Genomic DNA, 22,575 nt, shown 5'->3' on the forward strand with positions numbered 1-22,575 from the left:
TATATGATCAACAGGATAAATTGCAGATCAACTTACATATCTTTGATGCAAAATCTGAATGTTTTAGTAATCTCAGGTGTCAAAAACTCGGTGCTATTAGCAAATCGATCATAAATAATCTGCGTAACATAATCAACAGCAGCAGTATTATCAAGATTATCATCAGTAGAATTATTACTCCCACCATTATCTCCTTGGCAATTTATGGCGCGAAACAATGTCGTCAATATTAATGGCAACAACACGAAGTAGCGAATCAAGAAACCCATATTGCCTTTCGATTTCATGATTATCATGTTAATAAACCCGAATTTGAAAAAATGGGGTTGTAGAATTCTGAATTCGATCGGCTGAGGGTTTCAGTTTCACATTCTTCGAGTTGCGAAAATTAGGGTTTGTGATTAGAGTGAGGATTATTGAGATTTTGGAAGCCATGGTTGGAAGGAAATGGTTTAGGGATGATTGGGAAACCTGAATTTTAGGGGGAAGATGAGGTAGGGAGATGAAGGTGGCGAAGTAGCAGAGCTTTGTTGTTTTTTTTTTTTTGGAAATTATCTCCGCTAATCACGAACTTTTATTTTTTCACGGTGGTAAAGTTTGAAATTTTTTATTATTAATAGTAATCACAAATTAATATTACTAAGCAAATGGTAATTTAAGTTAAATAATTTATTAATCCTTAATTATAGTTTAGCTACTAGACTACAAAAAGACAAAAATACCCCAAAAATGACCCCCTTCTTCCTTCACCTGTTTTTCTTCCTTTCTCTTTCCTCCTTCCAACATCAATGGCAGCACACCTCCTATAACAAAAACACAAAGTCCATAACATCTTCGAAAATGAACCTATCTATACAAATCCCTAACTTCTCATTTCACCAATCTCCAACAATCAATCAATTCCAAAACCTATCCCAAGAATCAAACACCCAAATACTCGATTTTACCCACCTGAATTTCTCGAAGACCTCCATTAACGCGAAGCTTCAATCTCAGATCGATAACCTCTATCTAACTCAATTAATCAAAAATCCACCAAGTTAATCGTCCTCTGAAAACTACTATTACCCAGAAATGGTTTGGTAGAGAGTGGGCTAACAACCTGTAATTCGCTGGAGAATGATTATCAAAGTGTAGATGGCACAAAATCGAAATATGTTGATACGAGATTGAAGGGGTTTTGCAATTATTTCAAGGATTTCGTTCGGGAGATCCTCCCATTTGTTACTGATTATGTTGGATGAAATGCTCAATTCTACGCTTAGCATTTTTTTTATTTGTGGGGGTTTGTTTTTATGGAGAGATTAATTTGGATAATGTATGGCTAACCATGAATCTAGTACTAATTATCCATGGCATATTGTCGGATGTTTTGAAAACTCGAGGAGGGGGCGTTTTCTAGGGGAAAGGGAGGAGGTGGGAAGGAAAGGAAGAGGGATAAGGAGTGGTTCAGGTGGTCTCTACGCCAACGGTTCAGGTGGGTGGCGCTGGTGGTAGTTAGGGCAATGTGGAGGAGAGTGAAAGTAATAAGGGGAGAGAAAGAGGGGAAGCAGGGGAAGGGGTTTCGTGGGTGGTCTCTACGGCGGCGGTTCAGGTGGTTGACTGCCGGTTGGGTGGGGGTTTAGAGTTTTTGTTTTTTTTTTTAAATATTTTGAAGGGTATTAATGTAAATTCATTGTTACTTAACCAAGATTAACCCTAGTTAATAGTTTAATAATGTTTTATTATCATTAATGTTACCATTGGCTAAATAATATTAATTCGTGATTACCATTGATAATAAAAAATTTCAGACTTTACCACCGAGAAAAAATAAAAGTTCGTGATTACCAGAGAGAATTTCCCTTTTTTTTTAGAAAAAAAAAAAACTTATAAACATAATATTGATTATAAAAAAAAAAAATTTATAAACATAATATTGATAATAATAATAAAAAAAATAAAAAAAAAAATCATCTAATACTCCCTTAGACAGAAAATACAAGTTTCTTAACTTGAGAAATATTTTTTTAAGCAACTTGAGAAATACTTTACATATTTCGAAGAAGCAAATTTGTCATTTTTAGTCAATAAGGGCATGTTCACTTCAGCTTAATTTCCGTTCAGTTCAGTTCAGTTCGGTTCAGTTAAGCTCTAATCAGTTCAGTTAAGCTCTAATCAGTTCAGTTAAGCTCCAATCAGTTCAGTTTGGTTCAGTTCAGTTCAACTCCTAATTTCCTTCTCTCATAAAATATTCAGTTCAACTCGGTACATTTCGGTTCAACTCCAATCAGTTCAGTTTAGTTTAGCTCAGTTCAGTAAATGTGAACATGCCCTAAATTGGATTAATGTTGTAATTTTATTTTTAAAAAAGTGTATTTTCAAGCAAAACACACAAGTCTTTAATGGAGAAATGAAGAACTTTATTCGAAAAAGGAAGATTTTCAATGGAGAAATCGAAGACGACAAGTGGCTTTAATGGAGGAGGCGCAACCCTCTTTGAGGGCTACCCAAATCCTAACCTTGAAGCTTATTAAGGGGTAAATTTGTAATTGTATAGTAACACCCATCTTGCTCCCTTAACAGCTAGCAAATGATATGGATGAAAAGTCTACGTTTTGTTAACGAAGGGTAACGATGGATAACGTTACTAACTTTGAATTTTTGGGTCTTTTTTAATTATTTTATACAATACAGAAGTTCTTTTTATTTTCATATTTGTCACTTGATAAGTATATTCAGTGTTAGAAGTTAGGAATTTCCTCAAACCTTTCTAGTAGAGGCTAACAATGCCCTTCATTTCTCCGTTTTTGTTAGGATTTTCGTTTAATACGAAAATATGGTGGTGAAAGTCATAGTTCACGAGCCACTTCAATTGAGGAGGATGAAGAAGGAAAGCACAAAGAAAATGGAGGAGGAAGAAGAAGATGAAAGATGGAGCAAGAAGAAGGAAATGATTAAAAAATACTATCTATGTGCAACAAACTTGGTTGCACAAACCCCAAGTAAAAATTTCTTAAGAAAAGATGAGGAAATAAGGGGCATGGGGCAAATGGGGGAGGGGCCCAATTATGTGAGAAGTATTATGAGAGTACTACTATTTTATGTTTGGAATATGTTTCCCAAGAGGTCAAGAGCACCTATAAGAGCACTTACAACAAAGAATCTATTTTCCTCTAGAATTTATTTTACTTTTTTTTTTTTTTTTTTTTTTTTTTTTTTTTTTTTTTTGCCTAGAATATTACCCCACCAATGAAATTTCTCATAAAAATTCTAGACAATTTGGGATTTTTTTCCTCTTGGAGAAAAATTTCTCATATTTAATCTTACTGATATTTGCTGACAAATGGTGGGGTAGGTGCGCAGGTTTTTTTTTTTTTAAAAAAAAAATTAATTTCATGGGGGCCTCACCAAAAAAGTAACCAACATTTATTCAACAGTATAATTGCAAAGGTTGTAGTGAGATTAAATGTTAGACAATGATCTTCTTACACGTGTTACTTTTTGGAAGAGATTTATTCTAACAGTAAAAATGCTACCGTTTTAGTGTAAAACAGCTATTTTGTATATAGTAATTTATTTTTTTAAATTTATTTTTCAAAAAAAAATTCTCCATAAGTAGACACCCATTTTTCCATATTTTGATATAGATGCAAAAATCATTTTTCACTCTTTAATTCCTTAACTGTATCATTCAAGTGTTTAGTTAAATACTATTTGTAGACACCTAAAAATGTCTTCCCGAAACCAAACCCGATGATGAACAACCTTTCACCGCCATCATTGGTCGGGTTAAGTATTTAATCCCGGGAATGCTTAAAGTCCATGTTTAATTAAACTCAGTTCACAAAATAGTCAACGGATCATTCCTAATGTTTAGTCAAAGCATAGTCCAATTTGTATTTTGGCCCAAACCTTTTTTTATTCATTTCATATGATTTATTAATTTAGCCCAATCAATGAATAATAAACCTAAATAACTCGAAATTGTGAAACGACACTTAAAAATGCTGAGTGTAATTAGGTTAAAAATGAAGTTGGACGCAAATATGGAAAAAATGTACACCGTGTCACGGTGCCACATGCCGCGCCATGATGGAAATTGCCGCATCGCGGCATTTTCTGTCGTGTCACGGTACATGTGCCGTGTAACGGGACTTTTCCGTGTTTTCTTCGCGTATACTTGCACGCGCTTTATCCATCTGAACATGTTTTAGGGAAAATAGTGTCCCGCGTCATGGTACATTATACTGTGTCATGGCAGTCATTGCCGTGTCACGGTGCCCCAAAATTAGGGTTTTATCTTTTTAGGGTTCCGTGTATTCCCTCTACTCATTTCCCCTATAAATACGACCCTCATTTCTACAGTTTGGGGCATCAAATAATCTCTATTCTCTCCTCTATGCTCTAGCCTAAACACTAACCTACCTTATTCTTTCACAATACTTCCTTTAAGCACTCCAAGGAGTCCGTACTTTACCCAAGGTTCTATCCTTAAACCAAGGCGTGAAAGGTAGAACTGTTTGAGGGTTTGGCCCCAAATCAACTTTATTTAATTTAATTTTAATTATTTTTTTATTGATTTCCTTGAAGTTACTAACGCGTTTATTATTTTGTATTTGCAAGCAAACAAAATCAAAGTAAGGAATCATGTTCCTTTTATTTCTATTATTTTTCTAACAATTTTTATTACGTTTGTCATATATTAATTGTTGGATTATTGTTGAATTGCTTCCAATATTAATGTTTAATTTTATTATATTTATTGATCACCATATTGCATGTTTAAAGGGAATATGTAATTGAAAGTCACGCCTAATAAGATAATTTGGACGACCGGTTTAGATTCCTTTTTAATCTTGTTGTTTAATCAAATGATCACTAATATTTTAGAATTATGTGTTGCATTAATATTCAACCAATTTAGCATAATAATAGTTTGGAGTGAATTGAATCTTTGTTTACATGCTTTTGAGATCGCAGGAATACTTTTCACTATAAGAATCGAGTAGAGGCCAATATGGGCGAATGTGACTCCATGACTCACTTCGTACCATCATCCTCGATCCTCCTTTTGTGGTTCCGAACTATATGGAGTTAGTAATCTCATGGATTATGAATGGGGTGTAACCTTTACGGGTCAATCGTTGTTGCCTATCGTTGTCCCTTTATTCGTGGTTGCCTTTTATGACTCGTGAACGGTTTACAAGTTCCTTAAAAACTTGTTGGCGGCTCCCTAATTTATTTTTTCCTAATCGTATACGTCAATTCCCACTTTCTATGAGTGCCAAGCATATTCACACATGCTAACGTAGGCGCACTTCGAACGACGCCTACAATTTGACGACTCCACTGGGGAGGATTCTTGGTTATTTATCGATTTGAGTGATCGGTATTTAATTAAGATGAGTGGATGAGACTTGAAAAATTCTTGAAAAGTATTCTTATGATTAATTTGGCAAATTTGCATAGCATAGACGTTTCTAACATCGCATTCAAGTCTGTCCCGTAGGAAAAATTGGATAACCTGGTCGTGAACGAAGAAAACAGGGGCACCAGTCAGATTTCTAGACTGCCGCACCACGGCAGAGCTTGCCGTGTCACGGCGCAGGGCACTGTCATGCGGTGTTTAGCACCGTGACACGGTATATTTTGTCGTGTCGCGACAGTCCTGAAATCTTTCCAGTGGCTTTATTTCTCTTCTCATAGTCGGCTTCCTTCGATTTTTCTGAAAAAACGTGTGTGTTCTACATACGTATTAGCCCCGGGGGATTTAAGCTCTATCAACCTAAAAACGTGTTGGGGTTTGGTGAGTCCGACTCACCGCGGAAACAAACCCAAAACCAAGACCGCACTCGCAATAAATAAAACCATAAACATAATTAAATTAATCACAAGATTAAGATAAGCTAATTACCCTTGACGCGTGCTTCGCCCCAAATGAGCTCTTACTTGAAAGCTTCAAGTCCCGCTCGCACGGAGACCTCCAACGAAGTCCACCCGCACCAACAAAACCGACTAGGTCCAATGTCTTGGAGTTAGCAAGACCCGACCAACAAAACCCGAGTAATAATATTGAGTTCAAAGGTTTTCACTAATTGTGATGCCTTTTCCAACTCTTACTCAAGCATCTTTCCCAATGCCCATACTTGGGTATTTATAGGAAATGATTGGAGTATCATTTACTCTCCCATCAATGTGGGATAGTATGATTTTTCCATTTTATTTTAAAGCTAAAATAAAATCAATAATCAAGCTAGTAATAAATCAACAAGTGGCAAGCTCATGTGAGTGGTTAGGTGAGGACCATTTGGAAAGGGGGGGGGGGGGACCAAACTTGCTCCCCACTCCCTCTCCCATAACCGGCCATCTCACTCTCCACACACTCAAGGACCACAAGCCACATGGCACCCACCCTTGGGCACCAAGGCAGCCAAGGTGGGCTGCCATGTGCTGTTGTCCGTGGCAGCCATGCCCAGCAAGCCCATCACTTGCATGCGGGCTGCTGCTGCTGCTGGCCAGCACGCCCAGCATGCTTGTGCGGGCTGCTGCTGCTGGCCTTGTGCCTCGGCCAGCGCTGCTAGGCAGCAAGCAATGGCCTAGCCATGCTGCTGCTAGCTGTTGCGAGCTGGCGCGCCTAGCGTGCTAGCTCCAGCAGCTTGTTGCGGCATGGCTTGCTAGCCATTGCGCGCACAAGGCTGCGCCTAGCATGCTAGCACGCACTAGGCAGCGCCTAGCCTTGCGATGCTAGCATGAGTGCGCTAGCACGCACCAGCCAACCTAGGCTCGGCTTGGTGCGCATGCTAGCCACCATGCTAGGCCATACGCCCTTAGCACTCGGTTTGCTTGGGCATTCCGATGCTAGGGGTATTTTGGTCTTTAGTTGATTTATTACTATTTCTCGTCTCGTCTTTCACTATTTTTCGACTCGACTTCCGACGCTCGGTTTCGACGCTCTAAGCTCGAATTTCCGACGTCTAAATAAATATTACTCGGTCGACTCATTAATTCCTTCCGAATTAATTCGTCGTTTCGGTTTGTTGAATGCTTGGGTGTGACCCGAAGGGTTCAGTCAAGATTAAGCTGTAACATTAATTATCCATTAATATTACTGATCGGAAGCGGCCTCCACCCAGGCATTCCGATCACTTGACCTTACTGAATATATTAGCTTTCTAATAATTCTGAACCCGCTAACGGAATAGTACACTTGTTCGAAGGACACCATTCCTTTCAATCTCCCACTTGTCCTTCCGGACAAGTGCTCATTTTGTGTACAGCCTTTTCCTATGTCGCTTAATGTCTCTTCATGAACTATAAGGTAAGATTTATTTTGTCATCCTTATTACGTCCAGAAGTGTTTCCCGATTCCGAGTCCGACTGTCAATAAACAGATGATTTCTAAAATCCATCCGAGCACGGCCATGCATTTTACAGTCTCGCGCTACGAGAGGCCTTGTATACAACAAAGACATCTTCCCTATTTTACTAGGGGGACATTCCCAGTCTTGTAATGTAGCTCCTCTTACTGAGAGGACCTAGCTGCCCGAGTGTTGCCGTTATAATCCCCTATTACGGCAGACGTTTGACAACATCAAAGCGAACTAGTACTCAAACAAGAGAACTCACACTACTCATGGTCGAGGAAATAGGTTCCGATAGCCATAATGAGAAGTATACTTATGACAAATTTTTAATTTCTTAAAGTATTCTCATAGGTCGATCCAGTATGGTTCTAAACCAATACCTGTGCAAATGATTTATGACAATCATGTCCTCGTAGCACATGAAACGGTGCTATAAATCAGACTACACATTAATCTCAATTGGTCATTAATCGTCCATCGTTTAAATGACCTTGATTAGGGATAATTTTCGATTATAATATTCAATGTTCACTTAATAGGTGTTTCCTTACCAAGACTGGTCTTGATACCCTATTTTGAATATTCTCAGAATCGAATGGACTCATTATTTAATCCTAAACCACAATTAAATAGCATAACGGAGTAATAAAATGTTGCATGAAATTTTATATTACTCCAAAACATGAATGGTTTTCCTTAGTGTCTTACATTAACTTTTCTCAAAATTAACTAAAACACTAAACAAGGAAATCAAAGCCAGTCTCCTACATGCTTGATTCCCATTGCCTCAACGTGCTTGTTGTGTTTCACTTGAGGCAAAGGTTTAGTAAGTGGATCGGCTACATTGTCATCCGTTCCAACTTTGCAAATTCTGATTTCACCCTCTGATTTCCATTCTCGAATCATGTGAAATCGCCGCTTGACATGTTTGACCTTCTGATGTTCTCTAGGCTCTCTGGCCTGAGCAATAGCTCCATTGTTGTCACAATAGAGGGCTATTGGACCCTTTATAGAGGGTACAACATCAAGTTCGCCAACGAACTTACGAATCCAAACAGCCTCCTTAGCCGCTTCAGCAGCTGCTAAGTATTCGGCTTCAGTTGTAGAATCTGCAGTTGTACTCTGCTTTGCGCTCTTCCAACTAAACGCCCCTCCATTTAGACAGAACACATATCCAGATTGCGATTTGAAATCGTCTCTGTCTGTCTGGAAGCTTGCGTCGGTATAACCTTCCACAACTAAATCCTTTGTACCACCATACACCAGGAATTTATCCTTGTTCCTTTTCAGGTACTTTAGGATATTTTTGGCCGCAGTCCAATGCGCCTCTCCTGGGTCTGATTGGTAACGGCTCGTAGCACTCAAGGCATACGACACATCTGGCCTAGTACATATCATGGCATACATGATAGATCCAATAAGCGAAGCATATGGAATCTGATTCATTCTTACCCGCTCATCAGGTGTCTGTGGACACTGCTTCTTGCTTAGGGTTATGCCATGTGACATTGGCAGGTGACCTCTTTTGGCCTCCTCCATACCAAATCGAGCAAGTACCTTATCAATATAAGTACTTTGACTCAATCCAATCATCCTTTTCGATCTATCCCTATAGATCTTGATGCCTAGTATGTACTGAGCCTCTCCCAAGTCTTTCATTGAGAAGCACTTTCCAAGCCAGGCCTTTACAGACTCTAACAACGGAATGCTGTTTCCAATGAGCAATATGTCATCGACATATAAGACTAGGAAGGCGATGTCACTCCCACTGACCTTCTTGTAAACACAAGATTCATCTGGATTCTTGATAAAACCAAACTTACTGATGGCTTCATCGAAACGCAGATTCCAACTTCTGCTTGCTTGCTTTAATCCATAAATGGACTTCTTAAGCTTACAAACTTTCCTAGCATTGTTTTGGTCGACAAAACCTTCAGGCTGTGTCATATACACAGTTTCTTCCAAATAACCATTAAGGAAGGCGGTTTTGACGTCCATCTGCCATATTTCATAGTCGTAATATGCAGCAATCGCTAGGAGGATCCGAACGGATTTAAGCATTGCGACTGGTGAAAAGGTTTCATCGTAATCAATACCATGAACTTGTCTGTAACCTTTTGCCACCAATCTAGCTTTGTAAATGAATACATTTCCATCTTTGTCGGTTTTCAACTTGAAAATCCACTTACATCCGATCGGTGTATAACCTTCGGGTAAGTCAACCAAGTCCCAGACTTGATTTTCAAACATGGAATCCATTTCAGATCTCATGGCCTCTTGCCATTTAGCAGAGTCGGTGCTTGCCATCGCTTGCTTGTAGGTTGCCGGTTCATCTCCATCCATAATTAGGATGTCCTGATTCTCGGTTAATACTAAACCAAGATATCTATCAGGTTGAGATCTCGGCCTCAGAGACCTACGTAGGGTAATGGATTGAGCATTTGCATTGTCGGTTCGACTTTGCACAATTTGATCATTTTGACCTGCGTCAATAGATGCTGTTTGAGCACTTTGACTGTCATTATGATTTTGTTGCTCATCCTCACGAACTTCGTCGAGTCCGATTTTCCTCCCACTTGTCATTTTGGAAAGGTGCTCCTTCTCCAAAAAGACACCATCGCGAGCAACAAACACTTTGTTCTCCGATTTGTTGTAGAAGTAATACCCTTTGGTTTCTTTTGGGTAGCCCACAAAGTAAACCTTGTCAGATTTGGGATGAAGTTTGTCAGAGATCAATTTCTTGACATATGCTTCGCATCCCCATATCTTTAGAAAAGATAACCTAGGAGGTTTCTTCGTCCATAATTCATATGGAGTCTTTTCTACAGCTTTTGATGGAGCACGGTTCAGTGTTAGTGCCGCGGTTAGAAGTGCGTGTCCCCAGAAAGAGATAGGAAGATCACTAAGACCCATTGTTGATCGTACCATGTCTAACAAGGTCCGATTTCTCCTTTCGGATACTCCGTTCCATTGTGGAGTTCCTGGAGGTGTCAATTCTGAAAGTATACCCTTTTCTTTCAGATGGTCATCAAATTCTTGGCTCAAGTATTCACCACCTCGATCCGATCGAAGGGCTTTGATTTTCTTGCCAAGCTGATTTTCAACTTCACTATGAAATTCTTTGAACTTTTCAAACGATTCAGATTTGTGCGACATGAGGTAGACATAGCCATATCTACTATAGTCGTCTGTGAAAGTGATGAAATATCGATGTCCATTTCTTGTGGTTGAGCTCATTGGTCCACATACATCGGTATGTATAAGACCCAATAAGTCGCTTGCCCTTTCTCCCAACTTGGAGAATGGCTGTTTAATCATCTTGCCTAATAGACATCCTTCGCAAATCTCAAACGATTCTAAATCGAAAGAGTCAAGAACACCTTCTTGTAGAAGTTTCTTGATGCGTTTGATGTTAATGTGGCCAAGACGACAATGCCACAAGTAAGTCTGATTTGACTCCATGGTCTTAGCTCTTTTGGTATCATTATTCACATTATAAACTTGTTTGTCTAATGAAAGCACATAAAGACCATTTTCAGAATGTGCAATACCATATAAAACATTATCGAGATAAAATGAACATTCTTTGTTCTTTACTCGAAATTCAAAACCTTTGGCGTCCAACGCCGAAATTGAAATAATGTTTTTGGTAATGTTAGGAACATAATAAACATTATCGAGTTCCAAAACTAGCCCGGTGGGCAAAGACAAACTGAGAGTTCCTACGGATACGACACCAATTCTGGCTCCATTGCCGACCCGGAGTTCAATCTCTCCCTTCTCTAGCCTTCTAGCGTTCCTTAGTCCCTGGGAATTGGAACAAAGGTGTGAGCCACATCCGGTATCTAATACCCATGATGTTAAGCTAGTGAAGTTAAAGTCTATAACGAATATACCTGATTCAGAAGCAACGGTTCCGTTCTTCTTATCTTCCTTGAACTTGAGGCAATCTCTCTTCCAATGTCCCTTCTTCTTACAGTAGAAACATTCGGAATCAGATTTAGAAGACGCTACCCTCTTATCCTTGGTAGCTTTAGACTTAGGCGGAAAAGTTTTCTTCTTACCTTTCCCCTTAAAGCCTTTCTTCTTCTTGCCCGAAAATTTGAATGGCTTGCCCTTTTTAATCATGAGCATATCATGCTTTCCCTCATCCTTGAGCGTTTGCTCAGCTTGCTTCAACATACCATGAAGCTCGGTGAGGGTTTTCTCCATGCTGTGCATATTATAGTTCATCTTGAACTGATCATAGCCTTTGTGCAGCGAGTGGAGAATGATGTCAATTGCCATCTCGGTTGAATACCCCGCATCAAGCCTTCCCATGTTTTCAAACAATCCAATCATTTTGAGCACATGTGGGCTGACTGGCTCTCCTTTCTTGAGCTTGCTCTCAAGGATCTGCCTGTGGGTTTCAAACCTTTCAGTTCGGGCCTGCTCTTGGAACATATTCTGCAATTCAGAAATGATCTCAAAAGCCGTCTCCTTTTCAAAGAAAGTCTTTTGAAGCTCAGGAGACATTGTGGCCAACATGATACATTTGACATCTCGATTGGCACTTTGCCATCGATTTAGGGCAGCTTGAGTCACCTCCTCATTGGGAGTCTCGGGCATTTCCTCATCAAGGACATATTCCTTTTGCTCTTGCATGAGAACAATTCGCAAATTCCTTTGCCAATCAAGAAAATTTGGCCCACTTAGTTTCTCCTTGTCGAGAATTGAGCGTAACGAGAATTGGTTGTTTGAGTTATTTGAAGACATGATTCTACAATTGAAAGAATTTAAAATGAAAAACCATTCATTATACTTAAATAAGATTGAAATCATGCATTTTAATCAAACTTATTTAAAACGTCTTATTCACACATTAAAGATTGTCCCCAATTTTGGTGAGAATAAGTCGATTCCAAGATCCAAAGAAACAAAGAGTGGTTAAGCATGCTTTGGCTTGTCTTAACACTCAATCTCCTAAGGTAAGCAACGCTTTGCTAATGGCTCCAAGCCACTCTTGGTTGAATAAATCGTCGCATCCCATGCTCTCTAAACAATTTATTCACTTTGCCACGACATGTTAGGACTCCATCACTCATATCGTTGAGTATAACCAAAACCACTTGCATACCTAGTATGCCTTACGTTCCTTGGAGAAGTAGTGATGCCTCGCTTTGGCGTAGCCCACCACTACCCTCGTTCGGTTGGTAAGTGTGTTTTGGAATGGCAAGTTTTACTCAATTTTAAGGGACCTAGGGTTTCTATGTTGGTTGATTTAAGTGAACTTAATTAATCATCTCAACATTCGAAATCCTAACCATGCATCTAATATATAATTCAAATATATAAACATAAATATATATCGAAAACATAAATAGAGATGCATTTGGCAACTAGCATGACCCCTTGAGATCTTCAAGTCTTCAAAAGGTCTTCTTTTGCAACTTCATGGCTTCGTCTTCTAAGAACCCCGTCTTCAAGACTTGACCAAATAATATAATTGCTAGTATCTACGATTAGGACTAATCTAAATATTAAGGTACAAAAATACTCAACGGTTCGCAGACCGTATTTAGATTTACAAAATACATCACGGATCACAGTCCGTATTTTCTATCCTAATCGGGCCCCACTAGTTGCCATTTCATAAAACCTGTGAGAGAATTTTACATTCCATTCATCCATTCACTATCTGTGAATGGCCCATGCATTTTACAACGATCAAACAAGTAACAATGCATAAAACCGCGCGAGAACTAGTAATTAATCTAGGTGGTTAATTCAATTAACACGCCTAATTAAACTAGTCAAAGTTGTTTTAACCGGTTATGGTAATAACTAAGAGACGCTCCCACTAAATTCCGCATCCAATCTTAACTAATCCAATTAATTAAGTCGGTGAACCCAAATATTTGTCAAAATTAATTTTGCAAATGTCGCTCAAAAACCCGAGGCCTATCCTCCAAAATTTTAATTAAATAAACAAAATAATTAAAATAATTAAAACGACAAGTTAAGCAAAATTACGTATTCCATAATGTCTAAGTGCCTAGCACTAAGACTTGGAACCCAAAATTACCCTTATTTACATATTAAGCAATGCTAAAATTAACTTTAAAATAGCATCGCCTTAATAAGCCGGGGTTATTGTGCCAATTATGGGATCGTACGTACCGTACAACAAGCTCGTAACATACCCATTCGCACTCCCGCAACACCAAGCATGCCCATGGGCTGCTTGTGCTCGCACACGCCACGCCCAGCCAAGCCAAGCGTAGCAGCACGCACAACGCGCACAACACTATGCTGCTGTTGCGCCATGCTGCTGCTTGCTGCTGGCTGGTGCGCTATGTGGCTGGCAGCGAGCAGCAGCCCACGCCCTTCCTCGCACACACAGACGCACAGCACCACGCACCTAAGCACGAAGCACCCAGCAGCCTCGGCAGCCACATATGGGTTGCGTGAGCAGCCCAGCTGGCCGAGAGCTGGCTCGGGGCTCTTAGGCCTCGTGTTGCGTGCTAATGCTTCGAAAATTATCGAATTTTGTGTGTGACTTTATAAATCAATTCTAAATTAATTTTAGAATCAATTTTGAGGAAAAATGAAAAATAACAAGTCCAACTTAAATAATTCATCCAAAGCAATTAACCAAATTTATTACCAAGAATCATTCTTTAATAAAATTGGTTTAACTTGGTGTAACAAAATAAATTAGGGCAATTCTCACTATTAATTTAATCACTTTAAATTAATCTTGAGATTTTGACAAAATAAAAGGGAGTTGGAAAAATGAACATAAGTTCAATAAAGACTCCAACTTTAATACTTGTGACTCCATGAAAAATTATATCTTCCAATATGAAGATAAACCAATTTCTATCACAAGTTTTAAACTTTATGATTCCAATCAACTAAAAAATGATTAAATCAACAAAGTTTAACCAAAATTCATGGAATTTAGTAACTCAAAGTTTCAATCACTTATCATAAGTAAAGATTGAATCTTTAATACTTGGAAGCATCAAAGAACAACTATTTCACACTCAATGCAATTAATTTGCAATTATGTGAAAAATAAAACCAAACTTTCAAGCACCAATTACTACCAAGTAATCATGCTTAAATTGGTCTAAAATTGCATATAAAATAAGGAAAGAACCATTTACATAACCACCATAAATATGCAATCAATTTTCAAGGTTAGAAAGACTTAAAATTTTTCGTCAAAACGAAAAATCCCTCGAAAAATGCATTTCTGGTCGTTTTCTGGCTAAAAACCGAGCCCTAAAAGGGTAAAACCATTTCCAGAACACCTTTTCCACCCAAAATTCACTATTTTTGGGTCGAAATCTGGGTTCGGGGCTGAAGATAGCTCTAATACGAGGTAAAATTTGAAAAACGAGTTACTAATCTAATTAGCAACTTAAAACCAGAAAAAATAAGCCATAATTACACCTTGAAAATATTATGATTTTAAAAATAAACGAGCGAGGCTCCGATACCGCTGTTGGGGTTTGGTGAGTCCGACTCACCGCGGAAACAAACCCAAAACCAAGACCGCACTCGCAATAAATAAAACCATAAACATAATTAAATTAATCACAAGATTAAGATAAGCTAATTACCCTTGACGCGTACTTCGCTCCAAATGAGCTCTTACTTGAAAGCTTCAAGTCCCGCTCGCACGGAGACCTCCAACGAAGTCCACCCGCACCAACAAAACCGACTAGGTCCAATGTCTTGGAGTTAGCAAGACCCGACCAACAAAACCAGAGTAATAATATTGAGTTCAAAGGTTTTCACTAATTGTGATGCCTTTTCCAACTCTTACTCAAGCATCTTTCCCAATGCCCATACTTGGGTATTTATAGGAAATGATGGGAGTATCATTTACTCTCCCATCAATGTGGGATAGTATGATTTTTCCATTTTATTTTAAAGCTAAAATAAAATCAATAATCAAGCTAGTAATAAATCAACAAGTGGCAAGCTCATGTGAGTGGTTAGGTGAGGACCATTTGGAAAAGGGGGGGGACCAAACTTGCTCCCCACTCCCTCTCCCATAACTGGCCATCTCACTCTCCACACACTCAAGGACCACAAGCCACATGGCACCCACCCTTGGGCACCAAGGCAGCCAAGGTGGGCTGCCATGTGCTGTTGTCCGTGGCAGCCATGCCCAGCAAGCCCAGCACTTGCATGCGGGCTGCTGCTGCTGCTGGCCAGCACGCCCAGCATGCTTGTGCGGGCTGCTGCTGCTGGCCTTGTGCCTCGGCCAGCGCTGCTAGGCAGCAAGCAATGGCCTAGCCATGCTGCTGCTAGCTGTTGCGAGCTGGCGCGCCTAGCGTGCTAGCTCCAGCAGCTTGTTGCGGCATGGCTTGCTAGCCATTGCGCGCACAAGGCTGCGCCTAGCATGCTAGCACGCACTAGGCAGCGCCTAGCCTTGCGATGCTAGCATGAGTGCGCTAGCACGCACCAGCCAGCCTAGGCTCGGCTTGGTGCGCATGCTAGCCACCATGCTAGGCCATACGCCCTTAGCACTCGGTTTGCTTGGGCATTCCGATGCTAGGGGTATTTTGGTCTTTAGTTGATTTATTACTATTTCTCGTCTCGTCTTTCACTATTTTTCGACTCGACTTCCGACGCTCGGTTTCGACGCTCTAAGCTCGAATTTTCGACGTCTAAATAAATATTACTCGGTCGACTCATTAATTACTTCCGAATTAATTCGTCGTTTCGGTTTGTTGAATGCTTGGGTGTGACCCGAAGGGTTCAGTCAAGATTAAGCTGTAACATTAATTATCCATTAATATTACTGATCGGAAGCGGCCTCCACCCAGGCATTCCGATCACTTGACCTTACTGAATATATTAGCTTTCTAATAATTCTGAACCCGCTAACGGAATAGTACACTTGTTCGAAGGACACCATTCCTTTCAAAACGCTCATGGAAATAAAGGGTTCGTCCGAGTTATTAAATCCACCCAAACCATGGAGTCGAGTTCGATTTCATCACGAACTCGCGGAGCCGCCCGTTGGCATACACCCTCAAGGGAGGCTGCCTTGCCAACGCGTCCAAACTATTAACCATGGTACCCTTTGACACCAAAAAGCTTGACCATAGTTGAACATAGATCTTGACCTTAGGTTGCGAACTTTTTTTTATTTTTTTTTTGTATCATCGTGACTAATGCTACGTGGTTTATTTGGTGCTAACCTCACATGTGTGTTGTTCATTTTGTTTTTGGACTAACCTGTGACCGAGGGTTTTTATCCACATATAATTTAATACGGACTTAAATCGAATAAAATCTGGAAAAATCACAAAACTTGACCAGGAATTGTGTACCGTGTCACGGCAGATATGCCGCGCCACGGTGGGCAGTGCCGTGACACGGCGCTTTGTACCGTCTGACGGTATGTAGCACCGTGTCACGACAGTTAGCACCGTGACACGGTGCCCAGGAATAGTGCTCTGTCAGTCCTTTTTTTGGTTTTTGTGCGCACTTATGTGGTTCGTATGTCCGGTTTAGTACCATGTCTAGCTGTACGGTTATAACATGCGTCCATAACCTAACTTAAACACTCACAAGTCATGTTGAGTTCACACACTTTTTCTTGATTCGTGCACCATTTCATTCATGACCGTACATTAGGAAGGTCTTGGTTTTTTTTTTCCCTTTTTTTTTAGGGATTAAGTCGTATGGTATCCTCCCATACTTTTATTTTCGAAAAATTTCTTGCCTTTTTCTTTCCGGATGGGTCAAGGTTGAGTCTAGTCATTAAAGGTGCGTTTGTTTTAATATCGCAGCGCTTGTAGCAGAGGTAGATTGTTACGGTTCGAATCATTACCTTAACAACCTCTTAAACCTAAGAGGCTTACAAGGAAACCTCCATAATCATATCCACAGACTCCACCTTCGTCTCCAGTTCATTTTGAGTTCATTCCAATGGCCACTAAGGAAGACGTCGAGAACCTCAACAAGACCATTAAAGCACTCGCTGCTATGGTGCAAACTCTCACTACTAAAGTCTCTACCATGGAACAGACTAATATCACTGTGGCTGCAATGGACAAGATCAAAGAACAAGTGAGTAAAATTTCTGAGGACTTCACCTATGTGAAGCAATCTACCACTTCTCTGAATGTCAAGGACAAGCTTCCTGAGAAGTTTTCTAATGTGGACATCCCAAAGTTCAAGCCTACTGATAACCCTATGTTTCACTTGAAGGCTTTTTCTGCAACTATGGCTCTCAAAGGATTAGATGTAGCACTCTTTCCTACTGTGTTCCCTCTTTCCTTGGAGCACGCTTGTCAACAGTGGTTTTATTCTTTGGATTCCAAGCATATTGTGACTTGGGAGGATGTTACTGAAAGCTTCATGAGTCGTTACAAATGTAACATCCAAGTCAAGACTTCTGAACGTGAACTCTCCATTCTCAAACAGAAGGAGAATGAAGGCTTCACTACATATCTGAACAGGTGGAGAGAAACAGTTGCACTCTTAGTGGATCCTCCTAAGGAGAAGGAGATGGTTCGCCTCTTCATTCAGAATCTGACTCATAAGTACAAGCAGTATTTGAAGTTTCTGCCTTTGAACACTTTTGAAGCTGTGTACGATATTGGTATCAATATTAAGGACGAGTTGATGAAGACTGCTAGTAGCAACAATAACAACAACAACACTTGGAAAAACAAGAAGAACGACAGTCCTTCTTCTTCGTCTTCTAAGCCCAACAATGCTACCAACAACATTAACCTCAATGATGTGCTGGCTCTTAGTGCTCCCACTCATAGATTCCAAAGGAAAAGGAGGGTTTACACACCTTTGGGAATGAGATATGATACTACTTTTGATCGCCTGCACAGTCAAGGATTGATCATGTCTATCGGACCCGTTTTCAGAGCCTAGGCCTGAGAACAGAACTGCTAGCTATGACCCCAATGCTCATTGCAAGTTTCACCAAGGCAAGGGTCATACTACTGAGCAATGCTGGAAGTTAAAGGATGCAATACAAGACCTGATTGATGCTAATCAGCTTCCTGTCTCTCCAGGGGCCAAGAAGCCTAATATTTAAACATGTCCTCTTTTTGATGCTTTGGCTATCACAAGAGATGAAGTCTCCTTTGATCCGTCATTACTCATCCAATCTGTGGATGAACCTCTACCAGAAGTTGTTTTTATTTCAAGCTATGAAGAAGTTAATGGAATTTGAGATAGCGACGATGAGGACGTCTATCTCAAAGATATAGCCTGTTCATCTCTTGGCGTTGTCAATCATGAAGATAGAGAAGATGTTTGGGGTGAGGTCAAGGTTCTCACCAGGAATGGAAGGTTACAACAACCTAGTCCACCTCCACCTCTACCACAAGCACAACCAATAGTTGATCCCATCGACCCTGTAAGCAATGATGTGATTAAGCAACTGCAAAAGACTAAGGTGGAAATGAATGTTTGGAAGCTTTTAGCTACCTCCCACGAGCATCAAAAGGATGTAATGAATGCTCTTGTGAAGATAGGGGTTGATAGTGACGTGACTCCTCAAGGACTAGTCAACTTTCTCACTATTGAATTGCCAAGTACCAATAATCTAATTTCCTTTTCTGATAAGGATTTGCTCCTGGAAGGGGATCAACATAACAAGGCCTTACACCTTACTGTGGTGTGTAGGCAGATGAATGTTCCCATGAGCCTAGTTGATAATGGCTCAACAATCAATGTATGCCCGTTGTGCAATGCGAAGAAGCTGGGCATAAAAGATGAAGAATTGATTCCCTCTACCCAAGGGATTTGTGCTTATGATAATACCCGCCGTCAAGCCGTGGGTACTATCATGTTGAATATCATTATTGGAGCCATTGAACGTCGCACCAAGTTTCAGGTGGTGGACATTAAGGCTTCTTTCAATCTATTGTTAGGTCGCCCTTGGCTTCATGATCTAAAGGCAATCCCATCATCGCTGCACCAGATTGTCAAAGCCATAGTTGGAGGGGTTTCAATCACCATTAATGCCTCTCCTATGCGTATTCAAGTTATTGACACTCCCATTGTTCATGTCGAGCATGATGAGGAACACGAGGATCTCTAGGGGTTCTCTCTAGAAGATGTTCTCATGATTGAAGAAGAGGAGAAGTGTCACCTTGATTTTGATCCTTATTCAAATGTCAACATTAATGAAATCATGAAGAAGCAAGGGCATTTCCCTAGAATGACCCTCGACATCAAGAAAAAGATGGCTGAACTTTGGGGCCACTTAGGTGCACCCAAGAAAGACACCTTTGGCTTGGGATTCAAGCTAACAAAAGAAGATATGAAACAAGCTCTCTTGAAGATGAAAGCTCGCAACAATGCTCGAACCATGAAAACATAAATGACCATGGATCCTTATCCCTTCACTCTCAATGGCCAGTACATCAAAGAAGGGGAAGACTTCCCATGCTATGAATTTCCCAAACCTTTCATCCACAATGGGAAACGTGAGCCAGGGTTTGAGGTGATCATGGATTGTGATTTCATCGACGAAGGTGATGTGTTCTCAACAGCTGAGAAACTAACTAGTCCACGCTCTGATGATATGAATATTAATCTTCTTTTCGGGCTGGAAAAGAATGAACCTAAGTACATCGACAATGATAATTCTGAGCTCATTCAAGCTGTCATGTCAAGCAAAGATTTCGAACCCTCTGAGTTAATTGTCCCAGCTGATGGTGTTCTAAAGGGGTGGCGCAAGACAGTGAAGATCACTACACCGAGTGGAGAAAAGCTGGAAGTGACCACTGGCGAAGGCCCTATGTTTGATGAATCTGAATAGTCTGGGTCCGAGTCTGAGTTTGAGTCTGTTGATGAGCCTGTAGGATCTAAGGCCGACCCCTTTTCTGCTATTGAGTCTTTTTCTGTAGTTCCTTCTAGTGTTGAGCCTCTTGTCAAGTCTCCTCCCTCTATCCCAAATAATTCCGGTGAGGTCGCAACTGACCTCGCCCTCCCTGATGTAATGTTTAATGAATTCAATAAGATGAGTACCTTTGCTTACGAAGCGAGTCATTCCCCTAACCCTGATCAATATTGCTTTGCTAATGATAAAAATGACAAAGAAATAATAAAAGCAATGGAAGAACATGAAAATAAAACTGCAATCATTGAAGATAAAGAAACAGTTAATATTTCCAATGATACGACTATCAAAGAAGTTAAAATTGGATTAACGCTAAGTCAAGACGAACGCAAAGAGCTAATTAACTTACTTAGTGAATTTGTTGATGTATTTTCTTGGTAACACCAAGATATGCCAGGCATTGACAGGATATAGCTCAGCATATGATACCACTCATTCCAGGTATGAAGCCTGTCAAACAAAAGCTACGTCGTATTGTAGACACCCAAATGTGTCTCCCCAAAACCAAACCCAGTGATGAATACCTTTCACGTCATTTGATTATCGAACGAAGTGAAAGTGTGAAAAGTCTAGTGATGAGGATGTTTTTATTAAAATATCTCTTCTTTCTGTTTTTGAAAATATTTCTTTTCTCACCCTGTTTTATGAAAACGTCCATTCCAGTTTAGTTTGGTCCATGATAAGGGTCCAATAATAGTGTAGTTGGATGGGCTTGAAAAGACCTTTCCAACGATATATTATAAGCCCAATTCCGATGAATAATGAGGAAGTTATGGCCAAAATACTAAACTGGGCTCAAACCGGATTTTACCTACGGCCCAATGATCATGTGGAGGGTCCAAAGGTTTAATCCCATTCCTAAACTAATTAGGATTAATTAGAAGCTTCCATAAGTTTCTAAAAGATCTTAATTATCCTTTTTGAAAAGATAAAATCAAAGAGTTTGAAATTGAATAAAACTTTCCTTTTTTAAAACTTTCCTTTTTTAAGTCCTAATTCAATTCGAATTTAAAGATGTTCAAAGACAGTCAGATATTATTTTCTTGACTCATAATCTTTATCCAAGTCTTATATGGTTGGATAGATCTTGAAATTATCTTTCCAATGATATATTATAATATTAATTCCGAGCTATAAAGAAAAAGATATGAATGGAATACGAAACTCTATCCAAAACTGACACTCTTCCACTATTTTGGCCATATCTTTTTATCTAAAAAATATTTTAATCTGATTCTAATTGGATTGCAAAGTAGGCTTCAAGATCTTTCCAACGACATATTATATGCCTTATTTGGACTTTTGGATCAAAAGATATGATAAAAACAAAATCCGCAAAAAACTGTCTTGCAGCGCCGGACGACAAGCTTGTCGCACGGCGTTGCACTCTGTCGCGCGGCGACAAAGGCTATTGCGGCGACAGTGTCTTGTTTTATTCCTTTTCGAACTCTGATTCCTTTTTTATCATATTCCGGACTGTTTTTATTATAAATAGCATCCTTAAATCTACAATCTACAATCAACTCTCAACAACATCATCTCTTTCTCTCTCTCTATTCTTTTTCTAAACCTTCTCTCACGAAATTCCTCATACATTAGTTCTAGACACACCTAGCCAAGTTCGAAGTTGCCTTCACCCTAGACGTGAAAGGTTTAATATTTCTGAGGGTTTGGTCCCAAATCTCTATTTCAATTATTTAATTTAATTGTTTGATTTTATATTTTCCTTGAAGTTACTAACGTGTGTATTTTGTTATTAGAAAGAGATACGAGGCATCCAAGTAAGTACTTTAATTGTTTAATTGATCTTATGATATAGAAATCATGTTGAGATTGTTATTTTGGTTCCTAGTATCATGTTAGGATGTTTTCCTTAGTATGATATTTAGGGTGATTTGCTTATATTGATCATGAATTCTAAGATGCTTCCTATTTTCTTTCCTAATAGCATGTTAGTATCATGTTAGGGCTAAAGTTTTGATTTTTATTGTTTAGTGACATGCTAGGGTTTGTTATTAATCTTGTTAGTATCATGCCTAGGATCTTGCTATTAATATTATGCTTTAACATGATTATGATAATTATGATTATTATGATTGTTATAATGATTATTATTATGATGATTATTATTTTTATTATTTATTATGTTGCTTGATATATTTTATTATTGTTATTGCTTGATCACGCCCTCTCTTGCAGGTTTAAAGGGAATTTGTACTTGTAATTGATCTTAATAAGATAATTAATAATCTTATTTAGGGCTAATATGATTATAATTCGAGTGATCGCCAATAATAGTTTTCTTGTGCATTAAATTCAACCAACATAGATAAACAAGTTTAGGGTTAA

At 39.4% G+C, this 22,575-nt stretch overlaps 1 protein-coding gene across 2 annotated transcripts in view; it reads right to left on the reverse strand.

Annotated features, from left to right (window-relative positions):
* The window catches only part of LOC145589451 (ABC transporter G family member 28-like), a 57,381-nt gene that overhangs the window by 12,031 nt on the left and 22,775 nt on the right, over positions 1-22,575 (reverse strand). The window contains exon 5 of one of the 2 annotated variants that reach the window (XM_081646025.1): positions 37-119. In XM_081646025.1, the coding sequence (XP_081502151.1) occupies positions 37-38 (2 nt within the window). In that variant the 5' untranslated portion in view covers positions 39-119. Of the gene's footprint in view, positions 1-36; positions 1,314-22,575 lie in introns of those variants that run through there. The other variant, XM_081646024.1, reaches the window with a different exon arrangement.

This window comes from Chenopodium album, chromosome 17, assembly GCF_948465745.1.
Source record: "Chenopodium album chromosome 17, dcCheAlbu1.1, whole genome shotgun sequence".
Taxonomy (NCBI): domain Eukaryota; kingdom Viridiplantae; phylum Streptophyta; class Magnoliopsida; order Caryophyllales; family Amaranthaceae; genus Chenopodium; species Chenopodium album.